General features: G+C 31.9%; 1 protein-coding gene across 1 annotated transcript; it reads right to left on the bottom strand.

The window, feature by feature from the left end:
- Positions 1–11,861: 11,861 nt before the first annotated feature.
- On the bottom strand, positions 11,862–20,018 carry LOC107618869 (Actin-binding FH2 (formin homology 2) family protein). Its single transcript, XM_016321042.3, has 4 exons — positions 18,079–20,018; positions 17,809–17,999; positions 16,378–16,613; positions 11,862–12,996 (listed from the first exon to the last, which is right to left on the bottom strand). Exons 1-4 carry the CDS (start codon positions 19,749–19,751, stop codon positions 12,259–12,261), a joined length of 2,838 nt encoding a protein of 945 aa, XP_016176528.1. The 5' UTR covers positions 19,752–20,018; the 3' UTR covers positions 11,862–12,258.
- Positions 20,019–20,330: the final 312 nt, after the last annotated feature.

Raw genomic sequence — 20,330 nt, 5'->3', positions numbered from 1 at the left:
ATTAATCCTTTATCCAAAAGATCTTTTATTTCCCTTTGACAATGCTGCAAAAGCTGCTCATTCATTTGAATTGGGCGGGCTTTTGTAGGGATTTTTGATTCTTTGAAATTCTTTTCATAAGGAAGATCAACGACGTGTTCTTTCCTATTCCAGAAAGCATGAGGCAAATCTGAACAAATAGACTTCTCAATTTGGTTCAAAAGATTTTTAATTTTGTCCTGAATCTTTGGTTGGGAGAGTTGGGATTCAAGGGTTTTAAAAGAGATTTCTTCTTTTAAGAAACAAATCTGTCTAGTCTTGGATTCAATTAGATTTAAAGATTTTTGTTTTGGTGAATCCAGGAACTCAAAGAAGGTTACTTGTCCCTGAACAAAAGAGGTAAGCCCCGGAAAGTCTGCCAGATAAGGAAACAAAAGGATTATGAAAGGTGTCCCCAAGACCACATCATTTTTGATATCTTTTGCAATAATAAATTCGGTGGGAATCCTGATATTACCCTTTTCAATAAAAACATCTGTTAGTTTGAAATTGACACTTAGCCTTTCTCCTGTTATTGAGCTAAGGCGTTCAGTAGTTTTTTCGAAATATTTCGTGGGGACCAAACCTTCCTTAATACAGTTTGAATCTGCACCTGAGTCAAAGAGTGCAATGGTGTCAAAAACAAAATCTTTAACGACAATTCGGATATGAACACGATGTTTCATAAAAGAGAATACATTGATTATTCTTAGAATTTCTTTTCCCTCGTTGTCGTCAGAGATTTTATTTTCTTGTTCCTTAGAACACTCTGTTTGATCAAGTTCATCACCAGATTCTCCCGCTTGCATTAATTGGGAGAGAATAAGTTGATGATTGTCTTGATGTCTCCTGATTTCCTGGATTTCTCTTTTGAGATTGTTGACCTCAGACTGGAGGTCCTGAATAGTTATGGGACGAATAACTTGTTTTTCTAATTTTTTGAAAATAGGTTTAACATCATATTTATTGCTAAGGACCAGATTTTTGGGTTTTTTCTCCTTTTGTAAAGATTTTTTTAGTTTCAAAAGGAAGTCTTTCTTTTGTTCAGGATTGTCAATAGCCTCAATAGCATCAAATAGGAGATCTTGATCTTTGGATAAAACACCAATTTGCTTGACATCTGAATCTGAGGATGATTCAATGTCATCGATTTCGATGTTATTGATATCATCCGAAGATTCTTGGTCAGAATCATTTTCTGAACTTTCTAACATCAGATTATTAATCTGTTCCTCAATCAGAGGATCAAGGTTTAGATTATTAATCTTTCTTTTTAACCGGCAGTATTTGCTAATATGTCCAGGTTTCTTACATGTATAGCAAATAATGGGGTTTTTTTGTGGGTAATTTTGGAAATTCTTTTGGAAATTCTTTTCATTTTTAGAGTTTTGAAAACCTCTTCTAGACCTTCTGAAATTCTTTTCAGGATTAGATTTAGTAAAAACTTTTCGATTGGATGGTCTTTTGGATTTTCTTGGATGACAAGCAGGAAGACCGAATTGTTCACAGAAAGTTCCTAGATCAATACGATTTTGGGTTTTTTCTCGAGCAAGTTGCCTTTGGATTTTGTCATCTTGACAAATCTTTAGAGCAACCTTCTAGATAAAAGAAACTAGTTGACCATAACTTAACTCGTCATAGGGTATTATCCCATCCGGGGTTAAGCTACGTATTTTGTCCCTTACTTTATCTCCAAGAGATTTTGGGAGTCCAGCAAGGAACTTTTCTTTCCAAAAAGGTTGTTGACTATCTTCTCTGGTGTACACCCTGGTAAGAAAGGTGTCTTTATACCACCGGAAATCAGACAAGGTTTTGCATCTGAGATTGGAAAGCAGTTCAGCCGAACGATCTTTCCAGAGAGATGGATCACCAATGAAATGGCTTGCTATGGTAAAAATTAGGGTATTAACAGCATCGGGGATGGGTTCCCCGTCATCACCAATGATCGGTTCGTTCTGATCATTGACTTTTATGGCAGAGAAGATTGAATGTTTTTGGTTATCCGAAAGGTAGTTATCCCACCATCCTTTGAGTTGGCCACTGAAACCAGAAACAATAACGTTGGCTATTGCTTCTTCAGAGGTTTCATGGGCAGCTTGATAGGCTGTGCCTACCATAGTGATATGCTGAAGCATACTCATGATGTTATATTCAGTTTTACCATCTATGTTCCATTCATAGACATTATTGGCATTGAAGCTGACAAAACCTAGTTCTCTTTCTTCGAGAGCCAGGTCAGGAGCAGAAATGCGATTATAACCATATGTAGAGGGTTTGGTTAAACCCTTCCACTTGGTTAGGGAGTTTGTTAGAATAGGGCTGATCTTGAGGGATGATTTGTGGGAATCATCACTGTGATCGGAGGAGGAGTCATTGGATTCATGACAAAGGGCATTAACAGCTTTGGATGAGCGTGTTTGAATACGAGAAGTAGACTCACCAGAGTTAGGAGTTTCACCTAGATCCATGATTTCACTTTTGGAATACCCTTCCTACAAAGGTGCCTAGATATGCATGAAATGCATTTTGGCTCTTGAATTTTCATCTTACCTCAATTTCGACTCCTAAATTTTGAGTTACCCAATTAAGACTCTTAAATATTGGATCGTATCTCACGTTTTTTCTTAGAGTTATCTCCGTTTACAGAGATCTGATGTGGCATGTTAAGTTGACATGGTGTGCATCTACGTGGCACTCAACTTGTCAAAGTGGATGTGTGATGAGTGAATGATGTGGTAAAAGTTGAATCTCCTCAATTTAATCCGTCTAAAGATGTTAAAACCCTAATTTGCAGCCCTCTTTCCCCAAAACGTTCAAAACTTTGCTGGAAAAATAATGAGTTCAGGAAGCCAAGCTGCAAGGAGTTCTGCACGATCACGTTCTCATTAGGTTTCCATGAAGAACCTTACTCATGGGAGACTGGAGAATATTCCTGATTGGTGTGATTGTAGAATGCGTCCAGTGCTTCGATGGTCTGGGACGAATGTCAATCCTGAGAGACCCTTTTATGGGTGTCTAAATTATAATGTAAGTTCTCAACGTTTTCTTCTTCAATGTGTTGCTACTGGTACTTTTGTTTGATGAGTTAGCTTAAATTTTTTTCTTTTTGTTGGTTGATGAGGAATTGACAGAGTTCTGAGAGAATGTGATGTGGTTTCTTTATGTGGACAGATACCGAGGAGGAACAGAGCTTAGTGGACAAAGCACAACCTGCAAGCAATAATGATAGTTGGAAGATGAATTTAGTATGGAGATTTACTTCAATGGAAGTTGAAATTAAGTGTTTGAAACTATGGATTAGTATTTTAAGTTTGATTATTTGTTTAGGTGTGTTTGTGACTGTTATGTTTGGTGTAAGTATGGTTAAATTTTGATTAAAAGTGTGTACCTAAAGGTGTATCTATTTAATATGAATGAAAGCATTGTATTTATCAATTATGAAAAAGAAGCATGTTTTAGTTCCTCTGGTACATATGTAATGTTGCAACAGTAAAGAAGTAAAGCTAAGTATTAAACATACTAGTACCATTCATAAATTTGAAATAAGATCTCTACCTTTAGGGTCCAAAAAAAGACATTCATAATCAATATCCAAAAGGCATTGCTTGCCAATAACTGAACAAATCAGAAACTTATAAACAAAATACATCCAAAAAGTCTTCAACAAAATAACCAAGTATTTGGATACACATAACCATGTTCCAGTGATACAAGATAAACATAATTAAGAAAATAACTACCTTACTTATAATAATCCATCACTGCTGAAGATAATTCACTTCTTCTTAGGAGGTTTGAATGCTGGCTTCATTCCTGGTGTAGGGACAAATTTTATGACTTCGGCCATCCTTGAAGATGTTCTAGAACCTGCTTCTTGCAATGTAGAGACACTTGCTAATCTTATGACTAGAGATGCTTTTCTCTTAGGTTGTAATTTGTTAGGCCTCGTTGTAGGAATTACCTATAGTTGCACGAGTAGAATACAAGTCCAAACTAATTTGAGACACAATTAAACTAAACAGATATTTAAAATAAACCTTAAACCCACAAATATTAGGACAATTGGATGGTTACTTATTCTCCATTATCTGGTAGTGAAAAAGGTGTTTATGATAGCACAATCTCTGAAGGAGCATTAGCATTTGTTGGGGTCTTAGAAGTAACAACATCAGTGGCTGGAGCAAGGACATCCTCTCCTTTTCCATCTTATAATATTGAATTTGATTTGTTTGAGTTATCAAAAAGGATTTTTGAGAATTGAAAATGGTTTGGTAGGGACCCTTGAAGGGTGGCAAATCCCATATTTTAGAGGAAATGCTGTAAAAAAATTTTATAAAACTCCGAGACTCGTTTAAAGCGTTATTTAAAAGAAAATTTGATTTAAGAATCGTATTAATTGATTTCGATTTATTAAAAAAAGATTATTGTTTTTCAATTCGATTTATTAAGAAAAGTATAATGTTTTAAGTTCAATCTATTGAGAAAAGATTTTGTTTTAAGTTAGGAATTGAGTTCGGTTTATTAAGAAAAATGACTTTTATCTTGATTAAATGTTAAACAAGTTTGGGTATTTGGAAGTTAAAGGTTTTAATGCTAAGATTGAAAGTATACCTATGAGGTGATGTGGAGGTAAGAGTGATTGATTATTTGGTGATGCGGAGGTATACTTGGTAACATGGTGATGCGGAGGTATGCGTATTTATTTGGTGATGCGGAAGTATGACAAAAAGTAAAGGAATGAGAAACTAAGAATGAAAGGATAATTGAATATTGTATGTTTGATTGGGCCTTTGTGTCAAATTGCTAATGCGAAAGTACCCGCCTGACTGATAGCCTAAGATTGCTAATGCGGGAATGTTCGCCTGAATGATAGCCTATTTCTTACTATGATGCCAAGATATCCTGACTGACATGGGTTCAAACATGATGATAATTGTGCCTAACTGACACGGTAAAGAGACCATATTCGGGGATCGTCCCGAATAACGTCGGGTTGTGGGTAGATAACCGACGCATGAGTTCATGGCCTACTTAGGACAGACATGCATCATATTATTTGCGCATTTGTATTTGGCTATGTTTTGCTTGTTGTATTTTCCTTGTGATTGTGCTAGTTCTCTTATTTTGCCTTGCTTGTGTGTTCAATTGGATCTCTAGTACTATTAGTTTATGTATTGAAGTGATTAAGAATTAATGCTAAAAATAAATTTTGTTTTAACTTTAGAAATTTTAAAGAAAGCAATTAATTGTATAAAGTAAAATTAAAAAGTATTTTCAAAAGCTTGATAAAAGAATAGTTTTACCGAGTAAAGTCAATTATTCGCATTTTGTTCAATACTTTTACGGCATTCACTTACCCTGCTAAGAATATGCGAGGACGACGTTTTCACCCCCTACATATTTCTCTTTCAACAACAGGTTCAGGAATCCTTAACGCAGAGTCGTGACTAAACATCAAAGCCTTATGTACATATGTATCCGTATCTTCTGTATTTGGTTTAGCCTTAGATTTTTTCCTCGCCATTTATTGCCTTTGATTGTTAGAAGGGTAGGGCTTATATTTGAGAATCTTGGTATAATTCTAAGTATATAATGCTACGTGAATATATGTATGAATCATTTTGATTAAGTGGTTGAAAATGAAGACTCTTTGTTTTCTTTATTAAAATTCTGGTTCGTATTTGCAAAGGCTCAATATTGAATAAAGATAGTATAAAATAAAAAGGTTTAAAGGTAAGTAACACATGAGTTTTTAGTGCGATCATGAGGTGCTAAAAGTTAGGGTGTTACATTATGGTATCAGAGCAGTTCGTTTCTGTTTGAGCCTTGGGAATGGACTGACTATGCTTCACTGCATACTCTGAGTGTCTGTCATGCAATAGAACTTGTTCTAATGACAAGAGTTTGAGTTTTAGATGCATGACTGTCTATTGATTAATGTTGTTAGTTGACCATTGCATTTCTCATAGTATTAGGTTTGGCCAATGCAACTTAATACTGATTATTTATGTATACGGAAACACTAACGGATTGTCATAGGCAAAATAAAATTAATAGGTGATGCGAATCACGGATTCTCGGAACGTTAGGGGTTATTTTCAAGATTAACTCAGTCTTGAATCGCAATTCCTGTTTGAATCCTGTGACTTGGTATACCGTCCATTCTTTTATAATTGCATTGAAATCTTTTGTTTGGATTTCTTTCATTGAAGGAGATTTGCTTAATCTTTCCAATCCTATTCCTTTGTCCGAATGTATCCTTGCTCGATCCTATTTGTAAATGTCTGCTTAACTCTTCTGGACTATTTCTTTTTGTTATTGTTTATAGTTCTTTTCATGAATGTTGTACTCTTTTACATGATCTTGAATTTATTCTAAGTACAAAAAAACAGTCCTTAAATCAGCTTACAATTTCTACTTCACATCACACTTTTCTCTTATATTCAAATCATACGAGTTCCTGGTATTTGAAAATTATATATACAAAAACTTTTTACTTTTTCCCTAAATGTGTTCAAAGGAAACGTTAGTTTAAATTTCTTCTATCTTATATCAATTTTTGAAAACGAAAATAAGGTGGGTAGGATATAACAACCCGAATTTTTGAAAATTAAATAATGAGTTATTTATGATTTATTATTTTATTTAAAAAAAATTATTTTTCTAAAAATAATTAAATTAAATTTTATAATATTTTAAATTTAAAATTCATTAAAATTTTTAAACCATTTTTATTACAATAAAATGTTTCAAAAAAATAAATAATATAAAAGAATTATTATTTTTATTATTATTATTCTTATTATGTTATTTCTTGGTTTCAAGCAACTAGCCGAAACCATTGAATGAAACAAAGGGAAAAAAAAGTTAAATGTGGTTTTATATATATATACACATAACCATTCGTTACATTAATTGGTCATTTCTAAATCATTCATCATCATCACCACCGAATCGTACACAAAAGAAAAAGAAAATTAGGAAACATGGCTTTATATATATATAGCATGACACATGCTTTCTTTCATTAATTGGCCATGTCACCTAATAAGATTTACAACACAAATCCCTATTAATCATAACTATAGTTATCAAAACTGAACCGACAATCGACTCGATTAAATTACTGGGTCATTGAGTTATTGGTTCAATCGGTAAATTATAAGTTCAATTGGTTAACCCAGTTATAATTAAATAATTATATAAAATTTATTTTTTTATCAAATTAACTTATTTTTTAATTCATTAATTAATTAGTATCTATTACATTATTCAAATATATGTTGAAAAATATTAATATTAATAAATGTCATATAATTATCAATAACAAAAATATGTCATGATTAATAAAAAAATTGCTTTTATTTTTTTAATTTATAGATATTTAACAAAGTTTAATTTTTATTTTAATAATGATATAATTAAAAATAATTAATTTAAGAAAGAGTAAATATAAAATAAAAATAAATTAAATTAATATGAACACTATTCATTAGAATAAAAAGATAAAAAATATCTTAAATTTGCATGACTAAAATAATTAATACATAAGTTATTAATTAGGATATGTCTAGTAGTTAATAATATATTTATAAAAAGATAGAATATAATACAAAAAATAAGCTTGTCCTGGTGGTGACAAGCTCCCTTTATAAGTAGAATGATTTAAGTTCTAACCCCAGCGTTGGCATACACTCCAAATTTTTTAAATTTGAGTGATGTGCGTGCTGACGTCAGCGGGTCAGCCAGTTCACATACTTATCCAGTTAAATTGTTAATCCGGACCGGTTTAGGATCCAGTTCATCAGTTTTTCAGTCGAACCGACTGGTCCGGTCTGAGTTTGATAACTATGATCATAACATTCACTTATTTCTTTCCATTCATTCATTCTTGTCACGGACAAGAAAAAGAAAAAAAGACCGAGAGAGAGAATGTGAGCTTCCATGGAACCATAACCCTCACCAAAGTTTCTGACTTCGATTTCTTGAGATCAGTAACTCCAATCAAAAATCTAATCCGGTAAAAGTGTTCGTATCATCCTCCTCTACATGTTAGCGTTACTTTTGTCTAGTAGAAGTTGACGGTAACGTAGCTCCTCTTCCCCTTGAGTTCGGCCAATTGGAGTTTTAGGAGATACAGGCAATTTCTGATATTTTCTTCTTCAGCAACTCAGTCAGAAAGCTTCTCCAGAGTTTTCTTTGATTTTGATTTTGTACGGAAGTAGGGGGTTCGTTTTAAAATTAAAAGTTTTTTATTCATGAATGCTCAAAAACTTAATGAGTAATTGCAAATAATCTCTGTCTGTCTAGACTAGTTGAATGGCGAATTTGTGTTGGATTTATGACTGTGAAAATAACTGAAGTTGACGAATATGTGTTTAGTTTTATGAATATTTGAGGATGCTAAAAATTTTTATTTCTAGTTAATTATGGTGAGAATTGTCGAAACTGTGGCTGTGAATAAATTATATGTGTATGCTTTGGTAAAATGATGTATAAATTGAGAATAGTGTATTGATTAAAATTGTGTGGGACGGATGAAATGGCTGGCTTGACTGATTTAGTAATTAATTTGATTGATTTTGAATTGAGTATTAGTTTGGAATGAGATAAGTTAAGGAATGATAGAAGTGAGGGAGTCGTGAGGGTTGTGAAGTCTATTTTTAAGAGGAGGTTCTGTCTGAAATCTTGTAAAAATATACGAAAAAAAATGATTTTATTTTGAAAACCTGATTTACAAGTTTATTTTGAGAAATAACTCTATGTTAGAAAGAAAAGATTTGGTTTACATATTTATTCATAATTGAGAAAATGGTTTTTTTATTAAAAATTTAATTAATTTAAAGTGATATTTGAGATTTGAAAATAGATTTATAATATTGAATTTGATTTGTTTGAGTTATCAAGAAGGATTTTTGAGAATTAAAGATGGTTTGGTAAGGACCCTTGAAGGGTGGCAAATCCCAAATTTTAGAGGAAATGCTGTAGAAATTTTTTTTATAAAACTCCGAGGCTTGTTTAAAACATTATTTAAAAGAAAATTTGATTTAAAAATTGAATTAATTGATTTTGATTTATCAAGAAAAGATTCTTGTTTTTCAGTTCGATTTATTAAGAAAAGTATAATATTTTAAGTTCAATCTATTGAGAAAATATTTTGTTTTAAGTTAGGAATTGAGTTTGGTTTATTAAGAAAAATGACGTTTATCTTTATTAAATGTTAAAAAAGTTTGGGTATTTGGAAGTTAAAGGTTTTAATGCTAAGATTGAAAGTATACCTATGAGGTGATGTGGAGGTAAGAGTGATTGATTATTTGGTGATACGAAAGTATGCTTGGTAACATGGTGATATGGAGGTATGCTTGGTAACACGGTGATGCAGAGGTAATCGTATTTATTTGGTGATGTGGAGGTATGACAAAAATAAAAGGAGTGAGAAACTAGGAATGAAAGGATAATTGAACATTGTATGTTTGAATGGACTTTTGTGCCAAATTGCTAATGCGAAAGTACCTGCCTGACTGATAGCCTAAGATTGCTAATGCGGGAATGTTCGCCTAACTGATAGCATGTTTCTTACCGTGATGCCAAGATATTTTGACTAACATGGGTTCGCCCATGATGATAATTATGCCTGACTGACACGGTAAAGAGACAATTTTTGGGGTTCGCCTTGAGTAACGTCGGGTTGTGGGTAGAAAATCGACGCATGAGCTCATGGCCTGCTTAGGACATACATGGATCATATTGTTTGTGCATTTGTATTTGGTTGTATTTTGCTTATTGTATTTTCCTTGTGATTGTGCTGGTTTTCTTATTCTGCCTTGCTTGTGTACTATTATTCTTTTCTCACCATTTATTGTGTTTGATTTTAGAGGGTTATGACTTGTATTTGAGAATCTTGGTATAATTCTAAGTATATAATGCTACGTGAATATATGTATGAATTATTTTGATTAAGTGGTTAAAAATGAAGACTTTTCATTTTCTTGATTAAAATTCTGATTCGTATTTGCAAAAACTCGATATTAAATAAAGATAGTATAAAATAAAAATGTTTAGAGGTAAGTAACGCCTGAACTTTTAGTACGATCATAAGGGGCTAAAAGTTAGGGTGTTACAACTTTGGCTGGGCTGGAGGTACAAAAGTGGGTTGGGCTGGATGATTTGAGGTGGGTTGGCCTTGAGTTGCAGAATTGGACTGAGCTGGAGGAGCAGAATTTGGTTGGCCTGGGGTGTTGGATGTGGGTTCATCAGAGAATGTGGTCATTGTTGGCTACTCAGGAGATGTGAAAGTATTTTGTCCAAGAGGTGTGTTTGCTATACATGAAGATGGATTTGAAGTTGTGTCAGATACATAAATTTTTTGGTTCGGGGTCATTAGGTTAAGTTGTGGAACCTCATCACCTTCAGGTTCAGAAATTCCATGCTCAAGGTACACATGCACTACACCTTCATTATTCTTTGCGTGAAAGCACATCTCCAACAACTCCTTGTCATGTGAAAGTGCTCTCAATCCAGTCTTCAAGAGCCTCCCAAGAGCTAGGAACCAGCACTCCTTCAAATTGTCATATCCAAGAACCTTGTAGTAATTTTTTATTGAGAATACATCTATTGTATCTTCCTCTAGCCCAAACAACTGTTCAATGTGGTCTCCGACATACACACTTTTCCATCTTCTTTTGTCTCAAACCTTCCTCCATGGTGGATGACAACTGTTATATCATCATCCATCTACATTGCAAAATAACAGAATCTCAGTTATAATTTCAAAAAACAAAGCATAATGGCTTAACTCAGTTCAAACTCCAAACAACAAAACAGAACATCATTGATTTTTAAACAGCAAATTTTTTAAATACAAGAAATAACACACACATAATAACATTTATCCAAAGACAACAAAAAATACAAATGACATTCTCTTCTTCAGCAATGAAAATAAAAAACAAACCCTAGCATCATTCACATGCAATAACTTACAATGCCCTAGATATAAACAACAGCTTGCTTCGAAAAAAATAATGCAATACAAAAACCAAAACAAAAGCCAAGAACATAGTATCAAGAAATGTATAAAAAAAAATCACTTCCTAACTTGATCTTCGCCGTTTCTTTTCGCGGTAATGCTACTTGTTCAACAACCTCACCTAACAGTCCAATACACGACGAATATTACTCTGATTCTCCTTTCTCACAATCAAGGATGCGAGAAGAACAAAAACTTGGGAAAGAAGAATAAAAAAAAAGGAAAAGGAAGAAGAAGGGTCAAGTTATGTCTGTGTTTTCATCTATTGGTTGACCCAACTTTTTTAACCCAACCAAACCCTTAAACGACGTCGCGTTGAGTGAAAATTGGGAAGGAACATAAAACGAAGTCGTTTTAGGGTTTTCTATGTGTCAACTTAACGTGTCACATCAAATATCCGTTAACGGAGATAACTCTAAGGACAAACGTGAGGTACAATCCAATATTTGAGGGTCTTAATTGGATAACTCGAAATTTGGGGGTCAAAATTGAAATCGGATGAAAATTTCAGGGGTCAAAATGAGTTTCAATTCGCTATAGTGTAATTTCTCTCTTTTAGACTTAGACCCCATATTAAACCAAAAAAAAAAAAAGTTAGTTGAGTAATTACTTCACTCATCTGCTTAAATAAATGTCATGATTTTTCTGTCTTATATATACAGTAATTTATTGTGAGACTCAAACCCAAAATTTTTAGGTGAAAATAAAAAAATTATGCTATTTGAGTTTTAACTCTTAATAATGGTTGGCTCATATTGCAAGATAAAAATACATGAAAAATATATTATTATTATTCGTTATCCTGTATATTAAATTGACATAATAAAATCATATATATCACTTCATGTACGAAATTAAAATAATTACATATAAGTACACACGAATCTTAGTGCATTCAGATCTCTTTACAAAACTCGACTTATTAGTATTTCTAACAACATAACAATGTCAAGGGCAAGGATTAGTGTCTACAACTCCCATTCCCAAAGTTAAAATGGCTTTAATGATTCCTCAAGAAGTGAAGAAAAGCTCTGCTCTAAGTTCCAACTGATAAAAGCTCCAAATATTCCAAAAACTCCATTAAAAGAATATTTAAAAAAAAAAAGCAAAACAAAGTTATAAACTTAACATCCTTTGAAAAATCTGAATTTTCCTATGAACAGAGAAGCAGGGAGACACACACACTCCCAAAATATCCTACTCTCAAAATCCTATCTAAATGGTGCAAGAGGGTTTGGGCTACGAGTAGATTTATTCCTTCTAAGCTCTTTACACACGCTATCCAACATCCCCAAGAAATCCCTCACTATAACAAAGATCCTAAGTGGGTTTTGATCTTCTTTATTGCTGACATCACCATGAAAATACTCAGTTATCTCCTTCACACGTGACAACACTCTGTTCTCATCTCCTTCCAACTCCTTCAGCTTCTTCTCAGCATAACTCAAGAAGCACATCATAGTGTTAACAAACCCCTCACTGCTCTCTCCATCATTATGCAAATCCTTCCCCACGAGTTGTTTTAGCTTTGCCATTTCTTCAGATAGATTTGACACAGAGCTTGCAAGAACATCTAAGTCGATGGTAGCGGTTTTCTTCACATTGTAGAGCTCCGTGCTTAGGCCAGAGACTAATTCAAGTCCCATTCTTCGGTAGTCCTCTTCCTTTTGTTCTTCGGTCCTGTTTTTGTTGTTCTTTTGGCTTATTTTTCCCATGATGCTGTCTGAAACTCGAATCCCTTCGGATCGGATGATTTCTTGAACCACAAAGTGGAGCAGCGTGGTTTTGCCATCAATGCCTTTGACGTCTGCTAGCTTGAGAAGGGCGTCGAGCTTGAATGCTCTTGCCCCGCCGCGGATCGTCCCCACATTCATGCGGTTCCCTGTCTTCAGCACGGTTTCTAGTAACTTCGAGAACAACCTGCTTGATCTTAGTTCCTTGCATGCCTCCTACATAGTTCACATATATGTAAGGAAAAACTATAGGACTCCAACATTAATTATGCCAAGTAACTTAAAATTCAAAAATGCTATTTGTATACTAAAATCAACTACTAAAATTAGTCACCAATATATTTGTGTATAAATACATGTGTGATTTAGTTTATTTTTAATGTGTATTTATATTCCAGCATATATTTTATACTAATAACTGATTTTGATGGCTGATTTTAGTATACACGTAGCATATCCTCAATAATTAGAAAGAAATAAACATTACAAGGAAATATTCAAAATTAAAAACAATAAAATCATCTAAAACTCAGTAAAAGGAACATTCAAAAGTCAAACAAAATAAAACTAATTTAGGGTATAAAATTTAAGATTAAATTTAAAATTTAGAATCTAAGATCTAAAATTTAGGGTTAAAATTATTTAGGATCTAGGGTGCTGGTCAGCGATAGTGGGTGACTGCCCGGCGACGTGGGTGGTCGAGCGACGGTGGTAGTAAGTAAAATTGTAGTGTTGGTACCAAGAAAAAAGGAGTGAGAATGAGTAAAAGAATAATTTAAAAAAAAAAATTGAGATTCAACATTGTAGAACCAAATATTGCAATCAATATTCAACACAAGAAAAAAACACAAGAAAAAAACATATAAAACTCTTAAAAATGAGAATATCCAAAATTCAATTAAAAAAATCTAAAATTTAAACTCAATAAAAACTCATCTCTGGCATATTTTATACTTAGATTTATTTAATAACAAACTATAATACATTTATTGACTATTATAATGTTAGTTCTCTAAAATTATTTTCCTAAAAAACATAGCAAGTGACTTTGTTTAGCTATCACCCAATAATTATTTATTAGCTGAAGTTGACTCTTTTTGTTAGCTCCATAATAAAATTGATATATAAGCAAGAACTTTCATATTTGTATGCATGGTGCGTGTTTCTTTAATTTAACGTTGGATTACTTGTTTAAAAGGGTTTTGATTAAAGAATCTTGAAGTAGAAAATTTCATGGAAAGAATGAACTAACTTCTACAATTATTTAGTGCATTGAAAATATTAAAATGTGACCCGATTTAGGTTTCACAAAGGGAGTCAGAATTTTTTAACAGAGATTTTTCCATTTGAAATATTCAAATTTAAAACTTTTAATTGAAGAATTTAAAGGCATATATACTATTTTGAGTAACTTCATGTCAATTTATTTAACTGTCATGTATGATCAATAATTAAGTAAGAAAACAATCAATTCTCATGTTATTATGTATAATAATTAAATTAAAAAAACTGTAAAGTCTAACATTAAGAAAATATATCATCAACATTGGTTAAATAAAACCCAATATAATTATATAATTATACGTTTTATAAAACTTAAAATGTCATTGAAATGAGGGACAATAAGAACATCGTTTTAAATTGTGATTTATAGCATGTCACATTGCAACAATTGGATTTACAAAAAATTTGGTAATCAAAATAAATTAGTCAAAAATAGACACAATTTATTTTATTTAGTATTTATTATTACAATAATTAATGAATATTAAATAAAATAAATTTTATCTTTTTTTTTTGTTTTTTTAACATTATCGTTAAATTTAATAATATAAAAATAAATAGATATTCTCAAATTTGTTTCATATAATCTTTTACCATATAACATATTTTCTTATATATTCTTTTATCCCATTTAAAAGAACATACAGTAAATGATCATATTTGACCACATCACTTGAAAAAAATATTCAATTTAATTCTTAAATTTACACAAAAGTCTCAATTTAATTTTTGAAATTTTAATTATCTTTATTTAGTCCTTAAACTTTATAAATATAACTCACGTTCCTTCTCAGAACAATTTTTGACAAACAAACATTAACGGAACGCTAATATAAATAGTCGAATGTACTACAACAATATAGATTATTTTTTAGGATTATATGTGTCAAAAAAATTAAAATTTGTCAAAAAAAAAATTTTGACACTATTTTAACTATAGAAATATGTGAATAAAAATTTTGTCAAAAATAGTATTTTTAACATATAAGTAATTGTAAAAAAAGCTTAAACTTATTTTGATAATATTGGCCGTCAAAATTAATTTGTTAGAAAAATTTGAGAATATATTTTTGTAATACTTATTAACCGTCAAAAATACTATTTATTTTGACACTTATTGACCATATGAGTAGTATGATTTCAAACTGAGAGCAGTGTGATGCCAAAATTGACAGAGCTCAACGAAAAAGAGAAATAGTAGAGTAAGTTGAAAATAAATGAGTGTCAAAATTGAGGATAAATTTTCTACAGTCAAATTGTTCATCAAGAAAATATAGAGAATTTGACATTTGTAATTGTTTGTCAAAAATATATATTAATTTTTACACTTAACTATAGTGTTAAAAAAAAAAGTGTTAAAATAACTCTCTTTTTTTTGTAGTATGTCATGCTACACTCCTAAAAATAAGGTAATTTTTGTTTTGACAAATAAATAGCACAAAAACGATATCCTATTACTTGTTTTGGGAAAAAAAATGTTTCAATAAACACCAAAACAAGTGACACTGCAATATTTTTTGGTTATTTGAGCGTGAAAACTAAACTGGTGTTGTTTCAACAATCCAACTTGGCATTCACCTATCTATATTAGCATTTCGTTAGGTTGTGTTTGTTTATAGGAGACAGAAATCTAAAGACACAAAATCGTGTTTGTCAGATGAAATATAGACAAAGACATTGTGTTTAAAAATACTAAATTAGTACATTTTATGTCCAATCTGACAAAAAAGATATTGAGACACTGACAATAGACATAACTTATTTTTTATTTTTTTATTATTCTTATTAATTTTTTATAATTATATTTTTTTATTATTATATATTTTTTTAAATTATTTAAATAAAAAATAAGAATAAATTAAATTTTTATAATTTATTCTAATTTATTACTAAATAAAATATAAAAATATTAATAATTTTTGTATTTTTGTTTTTTTATCTTATTTTTAGTATTTTATTTTATTTCGTTTTCAGAATTAAATGCAATTATAATGTCTGTTTGCCCAAAATTATTCTAAGAATTAAGGTAAATTATATTCGTAAAAGTTTAAAAACTAAATAGAAACGATTAAAATTTTAAAAACTAAACTAAAATGTGTATACAATGTCACAGACTAAATTGAGTATTAGGTCTGGAAAAAATTTTAAACGGTGCATTTTCGAATTAATAGTAATACATTCACATTTTGTCAGAGTTTTCAACATTTCAACCATAACTGAGGTGCTACACATTTAATGATTTAATTATTAGCTCTAAGAATTTTCCTAAAGTAAAGCATTAAAAGTTTTTGGTAACATGATGATGAGTATTACCTCTAGCATTGAAAAAGAGTTCCTTAGGTGAACAACTTCATCTTCAAAAGTCTCCTTGTAAAGCATGCCTTCTACCCTTTGAAAGGCAAATGGAACTTGAAGCATTGCCCTCACAAACCTCTCTGCGGACCCCAGTTCATTGATGTCGCCTTTATAGTTGGCAAGCTTGGCCTCCTCTTCCTTTGTGGGCACCATTTTCACCAATGCCTCTAGTTGTTGCAAAGAAAGGCCCTTACCTGCATTTTTCACAAAATGGATTTTTAATCTTAGTAGATTTATGTAGCAACCTTGATTCCACAATTGAATAGTCTGCTTAGACACGTGGCACATAAATTCCCATGCATCCCGTGATGCATATAAATAAATAAAACGTCGGTGTTCGAGTAAATTGGCATTCCATTAAAATGTTCGGATATAATATTCTCATATTCATCACATTATTAAATTTCATGAGTAGCAAGAGATAAATACTTTATCTCATAGTATGGGACAAACATTACATTATTTAACCAATGTCCATAAAGTCTATACCACGTAAGACGTAACAGAGAATTTGTAAAATAATTAGGGTTTAATTTATATATACCAAATGTCGCTATATACGTCTATATATAGTAAATATATTTTACATAAAAAGTAAATATTTATTGAAGAAATAAATATGACTTAAAAAGATATTTTAGTTTTATTTGTATTTAGCGGCCTTTCATATTTATTAATTAGTTTGGATAGTGTTTATGTTTATTTTTCATTTTTTTAATAATGCTTAAATTTTGTTTATTTTTATAAATTATACATATGTTTATTTTTCTTCATAATGAATGTTAACTTTTCTATTGAAAATATATTCACTAACAAAATAGATATAAGGTTTTAATTACTTAATCTCATTGTATGAAACATTACATTTAGTATTAGAAGTGAGTCAAACTTAGCTCATAAACCAGCTTTAGCTCTATTCGTTAATAGCGACTCAACTCAATTCACTTCTAACCCTATTTACATTACACCATTATGTATTATTTCCATCATACTTGTGATGATAAATGCATATTGAAGTTTTGAACGTGTAATTAAAATTAGTATACATTATTTAATATAAAAATAATCATGTTGTATGTACACAAAAAATTCTTAAATTAGTTATTATGTATTTGTGTATAAATATATAATTTTATTTAATTTTTTATATGTATTTTTTATTTTAATATATATTTTATATTAATAGTTGATTTTAATAGCTGATTTTAGTATACATCCAATATAATTAAGAAACCAATTTTTTAGACCAATATATTAATCAACTTTTTAAAATCAAGTCTTAAAGTATCAATCCTGTACTTCAAATTATAGACAAAGAATCTTAAAGTTGATGTGTTACCTGACTAAAAATTGGTTCATCAATTATAGTTTTATGATTGAGGAGTTTACCTTGTATTAAGGCTTCACATACATTCTCAGCTGTTGCATTTATAGCTTTTGAGAGTATCGTAATGTTCTGAAGCCGTTTAGGCTCAAGAACATGCTTGCTTGGAGAAGGGCTTTTGCTCTTTGTTTCCTCATTCTTGATAGAACTCTGTAAATTGTATCCAAAAAGTGACTCAATCATTTCCTCATCCAACCTGAAATCATTAAAATTAAAATTCATAAATAATATGCTTAAAAAGGTTAACACAAATTACATATCCATTGAATACTTACTCAAAGGAGCTTGATCTTAGTTTATCCCAAACCATAGTGCGATTTGGTGCGGCTCTTACTTTGTCCCAATGAAGCGGTTTCAGTTTTGGAAGCGGTGCTCCATCTTTGCCTAGTGCCGTGAATTGAGGTAGTTGAGATGGTGGAGGAGGTGGTGTTTTCACATTGCCCTTTGGAAATGGCGGTGGTGGACATGGCGGTGGTGGAATGTTGTTGTTGCCTGGAGATTTCGCCGGTTGCGGCGGCGGCGGAGAAGGCAACTCTGTTTGAGGACTTTGATTTGAGTCTGAGTTTCTTGGAGATGGTGATGAGAAGTTATGAGATTTTAAAGAAAGCGGAGAGGGAGAGGAAGCTCTGGATGAAGAAGTGAGAGAATGTAATCTGAAGAGTGGCATTTGAAGAGGCGGAGTTGGTGGCGGCGGCGGTGGCGGGGGAGGCGGTGGAGATGTAGAGGGTTTGACAAATTGGTTAATAGTCTCATCAGTTTCTTGATTTTCATGTTTTGGAGTAAGTGGCGGTGGTTTAGGGTTTGAAATTGAGTTATTTGGTGAACTAAGAAATTGGTTTGGTAATGGTGATGAATCCTTTGGTGACATCAATGTTTCACTAACAAGGCTAGAAGATGAAGCATTAGAGAGTCTTGAATTTGTTTGTGAATTAATAATGGAATGAAAACTTTCATTCTCTGACGAATGATTCTCTTCTTCTTCTTCTTCTTCTTCAGGGTCAGCAGAGATTCCAATTTCTCTTCCACCAGATTCAGATTCAGATTCAATATCTTCTTCCTCTTCGTCATGAACAGGTAGAATCTCCTTTGTGGAAGAACTACTAACATTGTCACATTCTTCAGTAGGATTATTCTGATAACTAATTTCTTTCAAGGTGCAAGCTTCTGCTTCTTCTTGTTGTTGTTGTTCTAAATCTTCACCTAAGGAATCAAGATAAAACAGATCTAGCCTTGAGTTTAAACTCACCTTGTTTTTGTTCTTTTTCTTGCTGCTACAGAGTGGCATGGTCCTTTTTGGTTTCTTCCTTTGGTTCCTGAATTTCCTGCAGAAGAAGATTAAGGCACAACCACAAATTAATGTAGCAATTCCCACAGAAACAAGAATTGCTACTAGTATTTTCTTAGCTCTGCCTCTATCTTCTTCATGATGATGATGAGCTTCTTTCTTCAGATTCCAATGAGAATGATAATAATGATGATGATGATGATGATGATGGTGAGGATGGTTGTGAACCACAGGAGAAGGTGCTGGAGATAATGGAGCTACAGCCTCAGGTTCAATGCTTGTTGGTGATGGAGAAGGTGAAGGAGAGAATGAGAATGAGAATAATAACTCAGAAGAAGAAGATGAAGAAGGTACTTTTTCGTGGAAGCTTTTGAGTCCAAGCAATGTTCTGAATGTTTCAACAAACATGGCTTGCTTCTCTTCATTCTCATCCAAACCTGAGATTTTCTCAACATTCTTCTTGCTGTTTCCATCATTGATGTTGTTCCCTTGTTGAATGCTGCTCTCGTCAATGAAATACATGTCATGAACATCATAACTATTCCACAAAGAATCCACAGTAAAAATAATGTGGGTACTTTGCTGCAATGATGATAGCAGAATCATCATCAAGAAGGTGGTGATGATGAAGAACAACATGCTAAGAGCCTCAGAGCCCCCCATTATTTCTTCTTTCTTCTTACTTCTTCTGATTCCAACTAAAATGTCATCTAGAAATCAATGCAGCTTTCCCCTTATAAAAGCTTCTTGTCTTTTACCCTTTTGTTGTTCCATTTCTTTTTTGGGGTTTTTTCTTTTGGTGCTGGTAATGTATGTAATGTGTGCAATAGAAGATCTGAAACTGAAAACAGTGTCTTTAATGCTACTCCAAGGAACCCCTGAACCTGGCAGTTGTGGTTGTAAATTGGGACTTTCTTTTCTTTACTGTTCATACACTCTTATCTCTTCTCACATTTAATAATTTTGAAGACAAACTTAATGCATGGACATAACACTGTATGCAAAATCTCTTTCTTTTTCAAACTTTGACTTAATTCCTTTGTCTTATATGCTTTTGTTTAACCTGCTTTGTCGGAAATGTCTTAAAGAAAGGTAGGTTTTTAGGGTTTTTATGAGGTTATTATTATTATTGTTATTGTTATTATTTTTTTCCCTCCGCACTTTTTGTAATCAAATAACATGACATGCTCTAAGAGATTAAGATCTTTTTTTTCTGGGATTGAATTTGAAGTTGGATAGATA

This window comes from Arachis ipaensis, chromosome B9, assembly GCF_059453495.1.
Source record: "Arachis ipaensis isolate K30076 ecotype BB chromosome B9, ASM5945349v1, whole genome shotgun sequence".
Taxonomy (NCBI): Eukaryota; Viridiplantae; Streptophyta; class Magnoliopsida; order Fabales; family Fabaceae; genus Arachis; species Arachis ipaensis.
Note: the sequence above shows the minus strand (reverse complement) of the source record. Positions and strands in the feature narration are given on the sequence as shown.